Genomic DNA, 19,772 nt, shown 5'->3' with positions numbered 1-19,772 from the left:
TCCATGCCTTTCCTCGAAAAGGAATCCAGTAATGATCATTAATTAATGATACAGCCACACCACTGACAAATTTGTAACTGACTCATTTTAATTTTAAGTTTTCAAAAACAAAAATTTGTGCTTATTCTGCCACTTTAGTGCTCCTCCCCAGGAAATCCATATATTGATATCAGTGACTTTTCAGACATTTAAGTGCCACCACTAGAGGCCACCAAATACTTCTTGTTTTTGAAACCAACATATTTGTAGTCATTCTAAGTACTTAAGTCAGTCTACCTTATTAGCAAATAACTATAAGCTTCAATATCAATAACTAAAAAGGTTGCATATGAATCTTCAAATAATAATACAAACCCCAACCAAAAAAAAAAAGCATATTTCACACAGTGAACAGGATGTCTGGACCAAAGAACTTTACCAGACAAATAATAAAAGGGCAGTGGAGGAGGGCTAAGAAGTATAGAAATATCACTAGGCAGATACCTCTAGAATTAATGTATATGAACTAGAGTCCATAGTCTCTCTTAACAGCCAGTGCTCCTTGTAAGCAAACAATGTCTATGTGTATAAACACAAACACAGTATATCAGATGTATAAATTGCCAGAGTGCTTTCGTTCATATTACAAGGTATTTCACATATGTTTTTAACACCTAATTTGGGATCATCTGGTATCAGGCAGAAGGTATTAGTGCCTTAAAAAAAAAACAAAAACAAAAAAACTCGGCTCTGCGTTCTTAGAGAGCTGCTGACATGGTATTCTGTATCCCCTTTTGCTTCTGGTGCCCATCCCTTCTCACTAAAGGTAAATGGCAAAATACAGAAGGTACAAGAAGTATCCAGAGAATTTATAGGATCAAGAAAAACTTACAAAACAAAATAAGACTTCATCTTATCTCATTAACCACCATATTGTATACAATATTTTTCAAGAGTTTTCAAAAACACCTGAGAAATATCATTGCCATGTTTTATATGCTCTACTTTAAAAATCCTGACCTAACTTTTTAAAGGTCACAAAGATGTTTATAGTTTGTTTTTAAAGTTATACCATTGGTTTTTACCCTGAGTCTACGATGGATTTTAAATTGATTTCTCTATATAGTATAAAAATAGATCAAGATTAATTGTTCAGATGAACAATCAATCAGTCGTACTAGTATTTACCTGTGTCATCTCTTCCATAACCACATTATTCCTGGAAACTGTGTTGAAATTGATTTACACTGTTCCCTGATCTATTAAGACATGTCTATCTCTAAGCCAATACCACACCCCGTTGATTATGAAGCTTTACAATGTGTCTTGAAACAAGGTAAAATAAACTATTTTGAAAGAAAATGACCCCCATATGATCATAGGGAGTAGCCTTATTAGGAAGTGTAGCCTTGTTGAAGTATGATCTTGTTGGAGCAGTGTGCCACTAGGGGTGGGCTTTGAGGTCTTAGAAGCTCAAGCCAGGCCTAGTGAATCTCAGTTTCTTCCTGCTCCTGTGGAAACAAGATGTAGAACTCTCAGCTCCTTCTCCAGCAACATACCTGCCTGCATGACACCATGCTTCCTGTCATGATGATAATGGACTAAACCTCTGAACTATAAGCCATCCCCAATTAAATGTTTTCCTTTATAGGAGTAGCCAGGATCGTGGTATCTCTTCACAGCAATGGAAAATCTAACGAAAAAGCTATATACTATTTGAAGACTTATGTCTCCAATTCCTTATACAGTGTTTGACATTATCTTAGGTCTATACAAAAAAGTCCACATCATACATTTTTTAAAAGTAACTAGTAAAACATGTAACATAAAACCAACTGCCTAAGCCATTTTCACATTTACAGTTTAGTAGTGGTAGATACATCCACATTAATGGGCAAGCAATTTTCAGAACTCTTTTTCAATATTGCCTAAATGAAAATCTCTGACTGCAAACAATTTACCTTTTTTGACCTTTTCCTACTTACTGAATACCTTCATTTTACTTTCTGTTTGTATAAATTTGGCTACTCTAAATGCTATCTGTAAATGAAATTATAGAGTTATTTGTCTTTTAGTGGCTCACTTGTTTCCCAATGCATAATGTTTCCAAGGCCAAATGACACTTTTATCAATATTTCTTTCATTTTTGTAACTGAATAATATTCCATTGAATGTACTACTACATGTTCATTTGTCCATCTGTCTCTGGCACTTAAGTTCCTTTCACTTTTTGACCAACGTGAATAACACTGCTATGGATATGTAAGTACAAATACCTGATTCCTTGCTTTAAGTTCTTTTGAATATACCTAGAAATGAAACTGCTGGGTCACAGAGTAATTTTACTTTACTGAAGAACTGCTAAGCCGTTATCCACAGCATTAGCATCATCTTACATTCCCACCAACAGTGCACAAGGATTTTAATTCCCCAAAATGACACTTATTTTCTGTTGTTTTAATAGTAGCCATGGGGGCTTGAAAGGTGGCTCAGCTGTTAAGGAGGATCTCAAAGGACTCAAGTTCAGTTCCCAGCACAATCACATATAACTCCAGCTTCAGGAGATCTGACATCTCCAGCCTCCAAGGGCATCTGCTCTCATGTATACATAGCCACACACAGGCACATCATCATCATCATCATCATCATAGCAAAAAAAATAACAACAACTTAAAAGTAGTCATGGCAGTAACAACAACAACTTAATAGTACTCATGGAAACAATCTACATGGCTTTTATTTCATATCCCTAATGATAGTGATGTCAGCATCTTGTCCTAGACTTGTATTTTTCTGTGGATCTTAATCTGTAGTTTCCCCTTCATAACAGTAGTGTTTTGATCTGATGAATGGCTACTGGACATAGTAGAAACTAAACCACTTTCTACTGATGGATTTGCGTAATTTCTAATCTTCTACTATGTATGGCATACACATGTATACGATACAACAGTGTATTTAAGTAACTGTTGCAACCTGTTCAGAATAGTCCCCAGTTTATGCATCTTTTCTGATCCCATTTACTACCAGAAAACATTCTGGTTTAATTAGTTATTCTAATTTCAGTTTTAAAATTAGGGAAAGATGCTGTAAGTAAAATTAGACAAGAGCATCCTAAGAGTCAAGTCTTCAGTCTATCACGAGAACTCATTCACACTGTAAACCTACTACTAGCTAAACCAAAATATTAATTAACTCTCGCTGAGATATGTATCAAATACAATTAAGTTACAGGGAATGGTGATATGAAGAAAGCAATAGGCAAAAGCATGACTAGGAACCAAGTACTTTTTCTTTTACCTTTGCTTGGATTTCCTCCCTGGTTCTATTCTTCCATTAACCAACACAGTGGTATATTATTTGTGTTTTAATAAATAAACCTTGCCTGAAGAACAGAGGGCAAAGCAGTCATACTAGTCAGTCTTACAGGATCTCTGTGACTTCAAGGCCATTCTGGGCCACACAAGATTGAATCTGTCTAAAAGAGAAACAGCCACACAAAGGTGATCCAGCACTTGGGATCACATGCCTTTAATCCCAGCACTAGAGAGATGGAGACAAGGATGATATGGCTGGCTGAGAGAGGAATATAAAGGGGAGGAGACAGGAACTCCATGGAGTGTGGAGTTTGAGGATTCATGAAGACAGGATCTCATTCTTTTGGTCTGAAGATCTGGTAGAGGTAAAAGGTCTCTCTAGTGGTTGGCTGTTTTGCTTTTTTAATCTTCGGGTTGAACCCCAATAACTGTCTCTGGGTTTTTATTGTTCGTGCTACAACCAATGGTAATAAAACATATCCACTGCATACAGAAGGACATCCCACATCAGAAACCAAGTAAGCAGAGCTAAAATTACGGAATAAAAATCTGCCCACAAATTTAAGAGTTCCTGCAATTCTGCCTCAGGTTCGATCATTTGCAAGGACAATTCACAGAACTCAGGAAAATATTTTAATTACATTTAATAGTTTATTATACAAGATATAACACAAAACAGTATACCACAAAGAATAAATTAGTGACATTTAAAAAATCAGGGGTGGGTGGTAAACTGCTGACCTGACTTTAATCCCTGGGATCCATATGGTGGAAAAAGAACTTACTCTTTCACGTTGTCCTCCACTCTCCCTATGTGTACAACCCTCTCCTGGTGTAGAAGGGTCTTCTTTCTATGTGTTGGTTTTATTGGTCAAATAAAGAAACTGCCTTGGCTTTTTGATAGGGCAGAATTTAGACAGGTGGAGTAGACCGAACAAAATTCTGGGAAGAAGAAAGCAGAGACAGGCAGATGCCATGATTCTCCTGCCCGAGACAGATGGATGCTGGTTAGATTCATCTTGGTAAGCCACAGTCAAGTGGTGATACAGATTATTAGAAATGGGTCAAACTAATATGTGAGAGTTAGCCAATAAGAAGCTAGACATAATGGGACAGGCAGTGTTTAAATGAATACAGTTTCCATGTAATTATTTCAGGTGTAAACTAGCCGGGAGCCAGGCGGTGGGAAGTGGCCCGCCGCTCCTTTTGACAACACTCTCCTCTCTGTCTCTTCTCTTCATTCGTCTTTCTGTCTCTCTGTCTCTCTGTCTCCCCCCTACACACACACACACATACAAACACACAGAGGCATGCATGGTAAATAAATAAATGCAATTTTAAAAGGAAAAATGAAATGTAGTTAAGCTGGTATATGGCTATAATTCCAGGATTCTTGGATAGTCAAGTAAGGAGGACTGTAAGTCCCAGGCTAACTTGGGCTACATAGTTAAGTTTAAGCCAGCCTAAACTGGATAACAGACCTGTCTTAATTAGTCAAATAATTAAAGTGATCAGGTAGAATAATAGTAGAGAGAAGATGTCTAGAATCTACAAAAACACTATAGCAAAGAAAAACCGTTCATTAAATTTATTCTCTTTTCCAAAGCACACATCTATGTATTAGCTGTTATCCTTTACTAAAGCTAATGGTATATGACTGCTATCTGACTAATAGCATATAAGTTTAAGTGATATACACATTGACTTCAAGTATATCCCTAAGCCCACTTTTATTATCTTCCATCCTTTCTCTTAGATTTCCACCAGATGAACTGTTGACTTCCAAAATAACCTATGGACTTCAGTTTGAAGATGAAAAAAAAATGCTCCTACTTAACCCATTTATTATCCTTAATGTATGTAAAAAGAAAAAATAGCCATGACAAGCCATTACAACTTTCAGATTTTACCTTTAGGTTAGATTCAATGGAAGAGCATAGAAAAGAACGGGGCCTGTGCAAGTGCAGAAGGGCTTACAAAGATGATGTGATGGGCACATAAGAATGAGAAGGCTGATTGCAAACAACATAAATTTCTAGAGAGCTAGACCTATGTAGTTCTGCGTCTTTCTCAGGAACTATTCTAAGGCTTCAAAGCATCAGGTTTAGCTGTATCCAACATGGCAATAAAGCTTTGTCTAAAGCAGATTCTGAGAGCAGTACTGAAACGGCTGACAAGAGGAAATAAATATCCTCTATCATAAATGATTAATAATGCTCCTTAAGTAGAACTACAAGTAACTGAAATTCTAGCACAGAGTAAGTAAATGACTTAGCATATGAGAAGTTGATCACAAAGACGGGTGACATTCTCTTCTTCAGAGACACTTACAGAAAGAATTAGCTACTTAGATGCACCTCCTAGACATCATTGGATTCCCTGCCATGTGGTTTTATTACTTCAAAGGAAAAAAAGGAGTGAAAAACAAAACTGTGACTACCACTACTACTTTCTATCTAGATATATACAATTGTTTTGCTTTATATATAACTTTTAAAATTCTTTTTATAGTCCTTACTATGTTGTAAAGCCATGTCTTCTCATTTTACACCAAAATTCCTGTCTGTACCCTGACTCTAATAGAATCAAGTTATCTTTCCACATGTATTTCACATCAAAAACTCTATCACCTTTAATATTACATTTATCACCTAGAGTCCACCCTTAACACACATGGTTTAGATGAAACTAGACTATATTTTGTAATTTTTAAAAGTTGTTTCATGTAGTTCCAAACCTCTTTGTTGGTCATATTATCCATATTTTTATTCTAAATAATAACTTACACAGCTAGCTCTTATAACTACATGCAAAAACGTATATGTTTACCTACTACACTATATCTTCTTTGATAAAGAAATCATAACTCCAAACCTTAGTTAACTTTCATTCTAGTAAGTTCTCATTCTCCTGTCATGAATATTTCTTCAAAATAAGGAGAGAATATAACAATTTGTTTATCTTCTTTCTTCACTCAGTTCCATGACCAACAATATTTAATATGCACATATTTAGATGGCATTTTATAACTTGCTCCTCTACCCTCAAGGAGTATCACACACTAGTCTACCTCTCCTATGTTATATCTTCAGAATACTGAAAATGGATTTTATTTCTCTTTTCTCCAATGCAAACTTACAGAACACCAAATTCATATTAGACAATCAAATCACTAGTGAATAACTTAAATAACTGAATTAATTTCTTTAAAAGTTCAAATTTGGAAAATTTGAATGCTTACTTTTCAAACCACATTTTTTTTCAAACATTTTAATCCTGAAAGAAAATGAGATACACTATAAATGCCTCACTAAAGGCTTTCTGTGACTATTACCATGAATTTTCTGAATAACAGCATAAAAGATAAACTTCAGAGACAAGGCATCTTTAAAAGGAGCTAGTGACAAAACAATGCTATTTTCCTGATGTGCAAGACCTAGCCAATAAAAATATTTGTTGCTATAATTCCACATAGATTGTTAGCCATAGAATACCCCTAAAAAACAATTCTCTAATGTTCTTTGAAATACAGTTACTAAAATTAACTTTCAACTTTATTTATATGACTGTCTGTGGCTTTGTGCATACCTAAAAAGCACGAGAAAAGACAAAAATATCCCCGAACTGGAAAAGCAGTTATTATGTTTGGTTTAGTTTATTTTCATATTTTTATTTTTAAATCTATCTAAATTAAAGCTCATCATCTCCAAACAAAAGCAGGCAAATTCTTTATGTAAAAATGGAAAGAATAAATTCAGCATCCTCTATTTATTAGTGAGAAAATGTGTAAAATCCTTCTCTACAGATTACAAAGTTTATTGTTCAGGTTAAACATCTAACCCTTCACTTAGAATTTAAGTGCATCATGTGTGTGTTGCCTGAGAAGTAGAGGTAGCAACAAAAAACAACTTAAATATATGTGTTCTGATCCCATATTTTCCTCAAATAAGGTAAGCTGGTCTCTATTCAACAGCACAAGCTATATTTTGGATATAATCTTGCAACCCCCCAAGGATTTACTACCAACAAGACCTGGTCTGGAAGGTAGTGGTAAAATTTTTAAGAAGTAGGAGAGAATAATCTTTATGAAGGTCACTGGAGGAAAGAGTTATTTCTCATAGGATCCCTTGATAGTTCTTATGGGAGGGTGGTTATGAAAACAGAAGGACTGATATCACTCACTCTGCACCTATGGCTTCCTCCTGCACAGGCTCCACCATTGCACCCCACACTACAGAGACAGCTACTCTGTTTGGACTTTCAATTTTCAAAGTCATGGGCTAAATAAAACCTCTTTTTCATCTTGAGCAGTTATCTTTCAGATTCTATTTTTCCAATAGAACACAAATACTACCACAGTTTTAAAATGTCACTTCTAACCGGGTGGTGGTAGCACGTGCCTATAATCAATCCCAGCACTAGAAAGGCATAGGCAGGCAGATCTCTGTGAGTTCAAGAACATCCTGGTCTACAGAGCAAGTTCTAGACCAGTCAGGGCTGTTATGCAGAGAAACCCTGTAGGAAAAAAAAAAATTTTAAAGTCACATCCAGAACACTATATCTTGACTGAAACTAATAAACAAAAGACTGAAATTGGATACTAGCTTTGCTGCATCCTACCTGTTAGACTTCACTGAAATTATGTAAACTACCTAAGCCTCAGTTTACTTATTTGTAAATTAATACACTACCACCAACCTAGTTTTTAAGACTTCCTCCAATTATTTATAACTATTATTAACTTAATGTTACATGCTCAAAGTCATTCTACCTTAGAAATGGTATGAAGTGCTTTTCATGTGTATCATCAGTAAAGAGATTATCATAACAAACTTCTTAGAAATTGAGACAGATCACTTTTGACATCTTTCTTTTTGCTACTATTAGAGTTACAATCACACAGTGTATCAGTTATCCAAGTCATGCTATTCATATAAAGAATAATATACCTAATTTATGCAAGGATAGATAGCATAAGGCAATAACAGTTTAAAACTTACATCAAAAATTAACAATAATTTATTCAATTTTTAAAATGAGTTTCAATATTTAAAGTGAAATTTACTTTGTAACTGACAAAGTACAGGCACTAACAAATCAAAGTTGGAAAATTTCTAAAGAATAAGAAAAACTGTGGGATTATGGAGATGCTCAGTGGGTAAAAGTGCTTGTCACGTAAGCCAGACGACCTGAGATTGAGCCCTAGAAACTAGATAAAAAGCCAGATGCCATGGCACTAATTTACAATCACAGCACATGACTATGAGACAGAGGCTGAGATGGGAAAATTGGCAAGAAGCTGAAGAGCCAATAAGCCTGGAGTATGCATCGCAGCAGCTACAAAAAGCAAGACCCTACCTCTAAATCAAAGTACAAGGAGAGAACTGCCTTCTGAAAAGCCGCCTTCTGACCTCCACACAGGCACTGAGGCAAGGACATGCAATATGTTAAATAGTCCTAAAGTATTAACTAGTTTCCAAAGTTTGGAAATGCTATGCCAAGAAGTCACATATAAAACTAAGCTCTGTTTACCTATTGTACCACCATTCCACTTGCAGAAAATTCGATCAAGACCCCAAAATTTGCCCTTTTGGTCACTAAAAGGAATGTTGAAACAGTTTTAAAACATTTATAGCAGAAAAGCCTGGTTATTCAAACAGTAAGACCAATTATTGGCTTGTGGAGGCATGTGGGAGAAGAGAGACAAGAATGCAAGTAGCTTTCCAAAAAGTCATTTTCCTTGGATCCTCACATTCCTTCCCATTTTCAAAGCCAAAATTTCAAATTCACCTTTTCTATCCATCTTTATATTAGGCTGGATAATAAGAAGTAAAACTAAGCACTCAGTGAAGTTGAGAGTCATCTGCTAGGATACAAAAACTTAAAATTTTCAACATGTTTTACTCCTAATGGATATTGTTGAACCATGCTAATAAGAAAAGACACATTACAGGGTCTGGAGATATACTCAAAGCATTGGCTAATCTTGCAAAAGACTTAGGTTTGATTCCCAGCACCCAGATGGTGGCTCATGATTGTCTGTAATCCAACTTTATTAAAGAACCGGAGAAATTCTTCTGCTTCTGGATCTATTAAAGATCATTAATCTGTAATGCTTGCAAGAACTTTAAGTGGGGAAAAAGAATAGCATAACAAACATTCCATAATTCATATACTCAATTATTTCTAATAACAGTAAATAATAAAATTATTAAATAGGAAAAGTACTATAGTATAAGCTAAAATGTAGCATTTTTTTTTAGAAAAGAGGACATAAGGATAAAGGCATGCCTGCATGCCACCAACTTACCAGTTCAATTCCCTGTGGGAAAGGCGTGTCATCCCAGTCCTGCTGTGGGAATCTCTGAATTATTTTCCCCAGACCTCCTCCTGGCCCTGTTGATAAAATCAAAATGAATTACTTATAATATAGTATAAAATCCTGAATGAATACTCATTATACTACTATTTATTTACCTCCAAATAAAAAGCTTTGAACAGAGTAAACATTTAAGTTTTAAGAAACAAAGACATGTGCTTCTAAATATAATGCTGAAATAGCAGACAGTTCCTACCCTAGTAGGAACTGACTGAGATTTGCCAACACAGAAAAAGCTAAGAAAAGTTGAGAGGCCCTGAAATCAGGTGTTTACCACATCACGGCAGTGGCAGCCATCCATATCCCAATAAAGAAAGTAATTTTAACTGGCAACTGAAATGGTACTGTTAGCACCAAATATCAAGTATAGGTTATATGTACTGTTATGTGTTCATTTTTAAGGCTAGCCTGAGACCTTATCATCGTTTAGGCAGAGTTCTCAGTATCAGTACTACTGACATCTTGGGCTAGGTAATTCTTAAATGTATTAGGTGTTAAGTGAGGGGAACGCTACCTTGAGCACTGTGGTATGTTTATCAGCATCCTCAGTGTCGACTCATTGGAACACAACCCTTACCATCTCCTTAAAGAAGTTATTATAACCAAGAATGGAATGTTTCCAAATATTGTCAAATATCCCAGGACTGAAATATCACAGATCTATACATAGATCAGATGTTATAAAACTAGCCTGTGACATCAAAGAACGGATCAATTTAAAATTGAACTTTAGGAATATAATCTGTAAGAAAAATGGAGATATAAAATATATGCTAGATCTAAGTTGCTTTTTACATTCTCTCCCCCAACTCCTGAGTAATTGAACCCGGTTGCCTCTCACATGCTAGTCAAGTACTATCCCACTAAACCATATCCCTAAACCTTGCTTTTTGCTATAGTTCTGGTTCAATACCCAAGATTGAAAAGGGAATTAATTAGGTGGTTAATTAATGCTAGTTTGTTTTAATTATGTCAAATTTGAAAGAGAAAAGTTCTTCCTTGGTAGAGTGTGACTTTCAAAATTTCTCCAGAAGCAACAAACTATTTACTGATATCAAAATATATAGTGTTTCAATAACATGATGGCTTAGTTTGAAATGTTGACACATTTATAAATGCACATCAAAATGTAATTTATGAGAGGTAAGACTTCTTATTTCAAGACAGAAATTTGGTTAGGAAGTATTAATCAAAATGGGAAAATGATCTTTTATTCTAAACAAAATGTACAAAGAAGACAGCTGTAGTAGTAACTGCCTATAATCATAGCAAGTTTGAAGCTGAGGTAGGAGGATTACAAGTTCAGGGTCAACCAGAGCTACACAAGGAAAATTACCCCTCCACACAAAAAGAAAGCAATAAAGATTTGGTTTTCAAATAACAAATAGGTAAATTGCTGTTACTGACAGTTTGAGGAATTTAATGAAGTACCTATACAAGCTAAACAAATATTTTTGATTTCTGTTTGATTTTTTCTGTGGGTTATTCTGAATATTTAAACTGACTTCCCAAGTTTATATTTAAGTTGTAATAACCACTATATGGTAGCGCTGACTGTGTTGGAAAATCTGAGACGACATTTTCATAGAGAAGAGAAGACTGACAGATTTCTATTTTATATCCACAAAAGAGTGGGTCATGTCAGTTAAAGTAAATGCAGAAGTACCTCCTACTTGGACTACCTATTAAATGAGTCCAGGATGACAAGAAAGAGAAAGGCAGGAAATCCTCAACAGAAAACTAACCACTCCATGAGTGAAACAGAGCTTAGCAAATACTGTACCCAGATAAAATGGAAGAGAGAGGAAGCTGACATTTATCTAGGCCTTTGTGCTTTCCTTTCCAGCTCTTACTCTCCCACCGTATCAAAAAAATCAAGAACTATGATTACCAAAAGGAATCTGTGTGACCTTTAAAGAAACCAGGGGAAGAAGAGCTAGAGAGAATAACAGAGTGATTGAAATAGTCTTCTAGGAAAAAATCATGAATGTATACTAGACAAACTACCTAAAACAAACTTAGAAAAGGTGACATACTGTAACCTCAGACTGTTTTCTTTCTCTTATGTTAGGTGAAGCTCTTTCATTTGGGTCCCAGTAGAGCTGTAGGGATATGTAGGCTAGTATCATAAGGTAAACTAAATAGTCCTCAACCCTTGGCAAAATAGCCATTCTAGCCTTAACAGATGATCTTAAAAGTGTCAAACACTCTATACAGCCACCAAATACTAAAGTACAGAGATGCTAGGTCTATGAGGAAGATAAACATCTTCAAAGAACTAAACAGAGAACGGGGATTAAGTGGGTTAAAAAATTAATACTCTGCTCCACAAAAAAAATGTATTTGGTATTCATCTTTTAACAGTTGATAATATAACTGACTGCCTTCTATATGCTTAGAATGTATGTGTATTCTGTCTGGTTACAAAATCTTAAACCTTGAAAATGCTATTCTAAAACATAATTCAGTAAATGATCTTCCTCTGTGATATGATTATCTAAACAAATCAGTGGTTGTCTATAGGATACCTATTATGTCCATCTACTCAGTAGTTGTGTTCAAGAGCACAAGTTTATACCATTCAGCTTTCAGTCTGCATAATCACTAACACATTACTATGGTTACTGTCTCACTTTACTAGAATGATGAAATAATTTAAGTGACTTTGCTCAGATACAACCCAAAGTTTCTGGCATATATTAGGTACTTAATAAGATATTTGTTGAATGCAATAGTAGATATATAAGGGTACCTTTACCAGTCAAGAAATTTATGACTAAAATTACCTGGATATAAATGCTATTTTAGACAATCAGATTCTTCTAGAAAATTTGGGGAAAAAAACACATCAAAGAAAATGTGTAGCTAAAAAGATTTATTAAGAGTTCCTCATTAGGAGGGCAGTGGTAGTGCACACCTTTAATCCCAGCACTTGGGAGGCAGAGGCAGGCAGATTTCTGTGAGTTCAAGGCCAGTTTGGTATATAAGAGCTAGTTGCAGGATGTTGGGAGCCACCTGGAGGCACAGGTGGTCCTGCAGTTTGGAGGTAGCCATGTGGGGCTGAGCACCCCTGCCTACACCCTTGCTTGCACATGCTCAGACCAGCAGAATGGCATTAACCAATCAGGACAGCGTTCAAGCCGCTCCACCGTTTAAAAGCAGCTGCCTTGGGGCCCAACGCTCTCTCTCTAAGCTTTCTCTCGTCCCTGCTCTATCTTCCCTTCCCCCAATTTTCCTCAAGGGAATGCTCCAAATAAAGATATGACCAGAGAAGGAATTCTCGTTTTTGGTGGCGTTCATTCCTGCTGGACAGGATGGCCCCCCGCAACTGGTGCCGAAACCCGGGACGCTGAGGGACCCTGACAACTACGCCGGGGGACCCTGAGAAGGAAGCGCCCAGCAACGTGCTGTAAGCCCGGGAGAAAAAGCTGAGATCAGACACCAGCACAGAGAGCCGTGAATTTCAGAACTCTGAGAACGTGGAGCGGTGAGTGACGTCAGTTGAATTCCTCCAGAAAGGGGAGGGAAAAGGAATTTCAAAGGATAGGCCTAAAAAGAAAAAAAAATACAAAAAAAAAATCAAAGTTAAGGTATCTAAAAGAAGGTACAAAAAGCAACGGGGAAGAAAAATCCCTTAAGTTCAGTGCAGGAGAAATGTAAACAGCAACAAAAAAGGCAAGGTAACTAAGGCGGGACTATGAGGACGATGGGGTACGGGAGACCGCGGCTTCCGCTCCCTCTCCGTCCACCTGCGTACTCGCTGATAAGAGACTCGGAGGCAACAGTCTCATAGGGAGGCGAGTTGATCGTGTTCTAAGACTGCCTTCCCTGTTCTTAAAGAGCCACAGAGCTTTTGGAGGTGATTTTCGCCTAATTTTGTTAAGAGAGCTCAGTCTCTGGCTCTCAGGTACAGAAAACTTAAATTTTGTTTGAGGAAGTAGCCAGCGGTGGTGGCACACGCCTTTAATCCCAGCACTCGGGAGACAGAGGCAGAAGCTGCATGGTGAGCAGCAGTGCCGCTAAAGACCTAAAGACGGAGAGGGGCCAAACTCTGACCATAGCAACATGGGCGGGCGGAGATGAGTTCCCAGAGAACGGGGCTCCGCGCGCGGACAGACCGGGCAGGAGAAGCCCCCCCACGGGTGGGCGGATGCCCCCCTCGCCGGAGCTTGGCGATGCGAATTCAATGCCTGAGGTGAAGCTGAGGTACAGTTCGCAGTTACGGGATAAACGGCAAGCCGCGCACGGCCCGGGGCAGAGCCATGCCTTTGGGCCATGCGGAGCGCGCCACGGTGGGCCGCGCCTCAGAGACTGAGCTGTCGCCGTCTGCTGCTGCTGCCGCCGCCCTCAGCCAAGGTCGCCAAAAAATTCAGTCAGATAAAAACATTTGTCGCCAAAAATTCAGTCAGATAAAAACATTTATCCCCCAAACAACGTCCCTTTGTCAGCAGGAAATAGTCAGATGATCGATGGTCTACGCCCATTCTCCCTCAAAAAACTGGTCCTAATTATCATAATAAAGGCGTGTCTACCTGGTTACCGTATCCTAGGTAACAAAGAAAGGCGGACCTATTGCCTGAGACAACAGGTGGAATTAAACAATGCTACCTAGAGGGTTTTTTTCATCTAAATAGGGGAGCTGGAGAGATGGCTCAGAGGTTAAGAGCACTGACTGCTCTTCCAAAGGTCCTGAGTTCAATTCCCAGTGACAACTGCTTTGGTTTTTAGACATAAGAGGGGGACTACACAACCAGTGACAGCTTCCCCCAGAGAAAGGATTTCTCTTACATTCTTTACACTTAATTTTTAATTCAAAATTTTGCTGGTATAGGCAAACAAGATTTACTCTTTGAAACGGAGACATGCAAGTCTCTAAGTTCAAAACCAGCCTACTTCCAGTACTGATTGTGCTAAATTTTTACACTGAGAGTTTTTAGTACTCTTAAATGTTAATTTGGGAGGAGAGTTTTGTTTATGTTTTTCTAGGAATGCTGACATACATCTGGATGCCAGCTAGACTGACAAGAGAAGTAAAAAAGAAAATGACCCAGTGGATGCTGAGTGTCCTGCTGTGGAAGATTCGTGCGGAGGCAGCAGTGATGACCCTCTGGGCAATGTCAAGAGCAGCTGTTTCACACCATCGACTTGAGCAACACCCTGTTCAACCTCTTATCTCTTACTCTATTTTGCCTTTTCCTTCCTTAGGAATGGGTGGGAGCAGAGATATTCTTGACATGCTGCGTCTAGGTGGAAGTGCTGTATGCCTTTGATTGGTGTGCTACCTGTTAGCCCAAGTGAGGTGGGACAAGGTCTTTATAACACAGGCTTGGAATGTGTATCCTCACCCCAAGTTTGGCTCTCAGCTTCTAAAGAGCTCATAGGCAATTAGCCATACATAGCCTTAGCACCCTCTAGGGACCAGATAGTCCCACAAAGCATGGAAAAAGGTATACATAGGCGGAGGGTATGCAGACACAGCCCTAGCACTCCCAGGGAAGTAATTGTCCCATTGCACGGGGAGGGTGTGTCTTGCTTTTCTTTTCTTCAATCGGTCCACACATCATGAGGTGGGGACCAGATTGAAAAATAGTTTTGCCTTATTGCTCTTATTAACAAGAGAAGAGGGAGATGTTGGGAGCCACCTGGAGGCACAGGTGGTCCTGCAGTTTGGAGGTAGCCATGTGGGGCTGAGCACCCCTGCCTACACCCTTGCTTGCACATGCTCAGACCAGCAGAATGGCATTAACCAATCAGGACAGCGTTCAAGCCGCTCCACCGTTTAAAAGCAGCTGCCTTGGGGCCCAACGCTCTCTCTCTAAGCTTTCTCTCGTCCCTGCTCTATCTTCCCTTCCCTCAATTTTCCTCAAGGAAATGCTCCAAATAAAGATATGACCAGAGAAGGAATTCTCGTTTTTGGTGGCGTTCATTCCTGCTGGACAGGATGGCCCCCCGCAGCAGGACACGCTCCAAAGCTACAGAGGAAACCCTGTCTGGAAAAATAAAAAATAAAAAGAAGAGGAGGAGGAAGAGGAAAAAAAAAGTTCCTAAATAAAGGACGTGGGGAGACAGGAGGAGCCAGTGAGAAAGTAAGGAATGGAAATTATATAAACACAGTCCTCATATACATACAAAATTCTCAAAAAAATTAAAAATTAAATCAAAAAAAGATTTGGGCTAGATGTGATGGAACACACCTTTAATCCCTGTTGTTGGAGGCAGAGGCAAGCAGATTTTTCTAAATTCAAAACCAGGCCAGCTAAAGCTATACAACAAGCCTGTTTTTGTTGTTTAAATAACAACACAATTTGTTCAATAAAGCTCATGTATGAGCTGATGATATAACTCAGACAAGCACCTGCTTAATATGTACAAGTAAGTACCAGGCTTCAATCTCCACCACTAAAGAAAAAGACCTCAGGCAACCACAGGAGTTTACATGTTCAAGTAAAGGCACAGAGCAGAATGAGAAGTATTCTGAACAGGCTCTCAAAGACGTATTACAGGCATGTAGGAAGAAAACAAATGTCATCGGACAAAGACTGCATAGCTCTCCAGGTTCTATCTCCACTACATTCTGAAAGCACTATGGAATCTTACAGCAAAGAGATAAGCTATACTTAAAATACTTCATTACTTAACCTAGTATGGGTCTATATTTTTGTCAATGGAATACAAACTAAACCACACAGTAAGAGGCACTTTTCGAGATCAAACTCCTTCAAACCGTTACTCTGGAAGCAATTACATATAATGATGATCTATTTTTAAAAAATCTTTAAAAGAAAAGTTAACACCACATGGTAACTTTGTTCAACTATCTGAAGAGTTGTTGTATAGAAAAAGATATATCAGGGAAGACCCAAGGCAAAAGGAGGCATTGAGCCAATACAAAGAAAGAACAAATAAAGTTTAAATGTCCAGCACCCATGTAAAAATCCAAGTGTGGCAGTGCATGCCTGTAATCCTAGCACTAGGGAGGTAAAGACAGGGGGCATCCCTGGTCTTGCTGGCTAACCTTAATTAGTAACATTCAGGTTGAGTAAGAGACCTGGCACAAAACAAAAAATATATGGCAAAGGATAATTGAGAAAGATTTGGATGTCAACCTCTGGCCTCCACATGTATGTGTGCACACCTGTATACACGCAAACACACACATATGCACCCATACACAACAAAATTATATGCCACCAAAAGCAATTATCATAACTGGAGTTGCAGTAAAGACGATCAGCTTTGGATGCTGGAGCAATGACTTAGTGCTTAAGGAGCACTTGTTCCTCTTGTAGAAGGCTTAAATTCAGTTCCCAGTACACACATGGCAGTTCATAACCATCTGTTAACTCCAGTTCTAGGATTGAGTGCCTTGTGGTCTCCACAAGTACCAGGCCACACATGGTACACATGCATATATGCAGGAAAGGCAAGCATTCATACATATAAAACAAAATAAATATATCTTTTTTAAAAACTAAGCTAGCAACTTTTATGGTTTAAAAAAGAATCAACAAGCCGGGCAGTGGTGGCACACACCTTTAATCCCAGCACTAGGGAGGCAGAGGCAGGCGGATCTCTGAGTTTGAGGCCAGCCTGGTCTACAAAGTGAGTTCTAGGATATCCAGGGCTGTTACACAGAGAAACCCTGTCTCAAAAAAAAATCAACACATTCAATGGAAAGAAGACAAATGTGGAAAATAGAATATAATAATTCACCTATTCAAGACCTTGTGTAATGTGCAAAGAAGGAAGGAAATCACAAGCTTTATACACTACCTCTGAGAGAGACAGAGGCTAACGGACAGAGGCAGAAAGTCCAATATCAATCTCTGGCTTCTGTGCACACATGGGCAAGTGTACCCCATAAATATGTGCACAAATGCATACACCATACAAACCAAATAATTAAATATACAAATAAGTAAATAATCAAGTTTAAGTAAAGATAGAATGCAAATTAATTGGAAGACTGGATGCAATAAAGGTAACAACTTGTCCCATCCAAAACAATGATTCAATGAATTCCTAATCAAACTTTCAGTGGGAAGCAGGGGACACAGTTAAGTGGTTGAGTGCTTGTCTAGAATATGAAAGGACCTGGATTCAATCACCAGCACCACAAGATAAATAAATTGATTAATTAAAATGAAATAAATTATGATTTTTTAAAAGAAATTAAGAAGTTCATTCTAACTCTTTTATGAAATTGCAGTAGGTTTAAATAGTCAAAATAGTTTTTAAAACTAAATCAGGACTATCTAACTACAAGACTTACTATGAAGCTTTTACAATAAAGATAATGTAGTACTGAAAGATTACATTCACATGCATAAAAAATTAGAAAAAAAAGAGTCTGTGACAGAGGTTCTTATCTATTCATGCTGGCAGTGACCCCTTCTTGGTGATCATGTGGAGCCAGAATCTGAAATTTGGCAACTTGAGCAGGACCCACATCTACTGCCTCTAATCATGAACTCTTACTCAGTGAACTCTTACCAGCTTGGGATGTTAGTTTTAATTGTCAACTTGACACAACCTAAAAACAGAAAGTTTCCATGTGGGTATGCCTATCAGGTTGTTGTAATTGCCTGAAGTGATGTGGGAAGACCAACCTTAATTGTTGGCAACACCTTCTGGGTAGCTGCCCAGATAAGAGAATGAAAAAAGATTTTTGCTATCTCTTTTTTATTTTAAGATTTTTGTGTATGTATTGGCATGCATGGCATGCATGTGCAGGTGCTTGTGGAGTCGAGAAGAGGGTATCAGATCCCCTGGAGCTGGAGTTGCAGGCAACTGTAAACCACGAGACATGGGTATGGAATCCAAACTCTAGAAGAACAGCAAGCACTTTTGATCACTGAGGCATCTCTAACTCCAAGATTTTTGTTTCTTGTTGCTTAGCCCTTACTCTCACTGGAGTATTCATCTACCTTGTTCCCTGAAACTGCTGATTCCTCTGGTGATATTAGAACCAACAACTTCTTCAAGCTCCCAACATGGACTAAAGACAGCATCTCTTCAGAAATCCTTGAGACCTTCATCACCAGATTGGGACTACTGAGACATCCAGCCTCAGAGATTGAGTAACTACTAGATTCTCAGACTGTCTAATGTGAGACTCTGACTGTATAGTATAAGCCAATCTAATCATTTAAATATTATTCAATCAGTTCTGTTCCTCTAAAGAATCCCAACTAATACACAGCCTTCATGTAAATTTGTAAGCATAACTGAAGCATGTTATGCACACTAAAGAGCTGCATTTCCTAACGAAGTGAGTGCAGTAGTGAAGGTAAACTTATGCATTATTCTTCATAAAGTGAAGTAGGAAAATATTGAGGAAAAAAGATATTGAAAAGAAAAAACAACAAAGTGAGGAATGAGATTTAGAAACTGACAATTAAGGGATAATTAAAGTATATTGTTGTCCTCAAATAATGAGATAACAAAGATGATGAATCAAACAAATATTTTAAAAAGAAGACATTCCACTGAAACCCTAAGTAATGGTAACAGAAAGTAACCAATAGGTGGTGACAGATTGCTCAGGTGCTACCAAGCTAAATTTTCACCTTGTTATTCTAATGACAAGAGAGCAAGTGTCTTCATCAAATTACAAAAGCCAAACACTGCCATTTGATACTGCAATGGAAGACTGAAATAAATCCTGATTCAGCTCAGTCATATATTTCTGGCCACTGGAAGAAGGAACTCATGCTCTTCTCTTTGCTTATGAACTAGGTTAAAGGTGAGGTGCCAGTACAAAGTTGAAATAATTTCAACTGCATGCCCAAAACACTGCTGAGCACGAAGATAGCATGAATGAAAACATGAAGCAGGAGATCAAAGAAAGAACAGAAAGAACATAAAAGAACTTAAGAAGAGCATTAAAAAGCTCAAAGGCAGGAAACAGTCAGATGGTGATCAGGAGTTCAGTATGGCTCTTTTCCAGGTGGCTTTCCTGAGGGAGAATCCTGGTAATGTTCTTGGAGGAATGCCTGGAATGGGAGGGGGCATGTCTCTAATGGCAAGAATGCCTGGCCTCAATAAAATTCTTAAGTGATCTAAAGTTTTTGTAGCCGTGGATCCAGAAGTTACGG

At 38.0% G+C, this 19,772-nt stretch overlaps 1 protein-coding gene across 5 annotated transcripts in view; it reads right to left on the bottom strand.

Annotated features, from left to right (window-relative positions):
* The window catches only part of Sbf2 (SET binding factor 2), a 382,011-nt gene that overhangs the window by 304,086 nt on the left and 58,153 nt on the right, over positions 1-19,772 (bottom strand). For all 5 annotated transcript variants that reach the window (XM_085692888.2, XM_085692889.2, XM_085692890.2 and 2 more), the window contains exon 2: positions 9,607-9,692. In XM_085692888.2, coding sequence (XP_085549014.2) covers positions 9,607-9,692 — 86 coding nt within the window. The remainder of the gene's footprint in view (positions 1-9,606; positions 9,693-19,772) is intronic.

This window comes from Myodes glareolus, chromosome 7, assembly GCF_982192425.1.
Source record: "Myodes glareolus chromosome 7, mMyoGla1.1, whole genome shotgun sequence".
In the NCBI taxonomy this organism is placed as follows: Eukaryota; Metazoa; Chordata; class Mammalia; order Rodentia; family Cricetidae; genus Myodes; species Myodes glareolus.
This window is presented reverse-complemented; position numbering and strand designations above follow the sequence as displayed.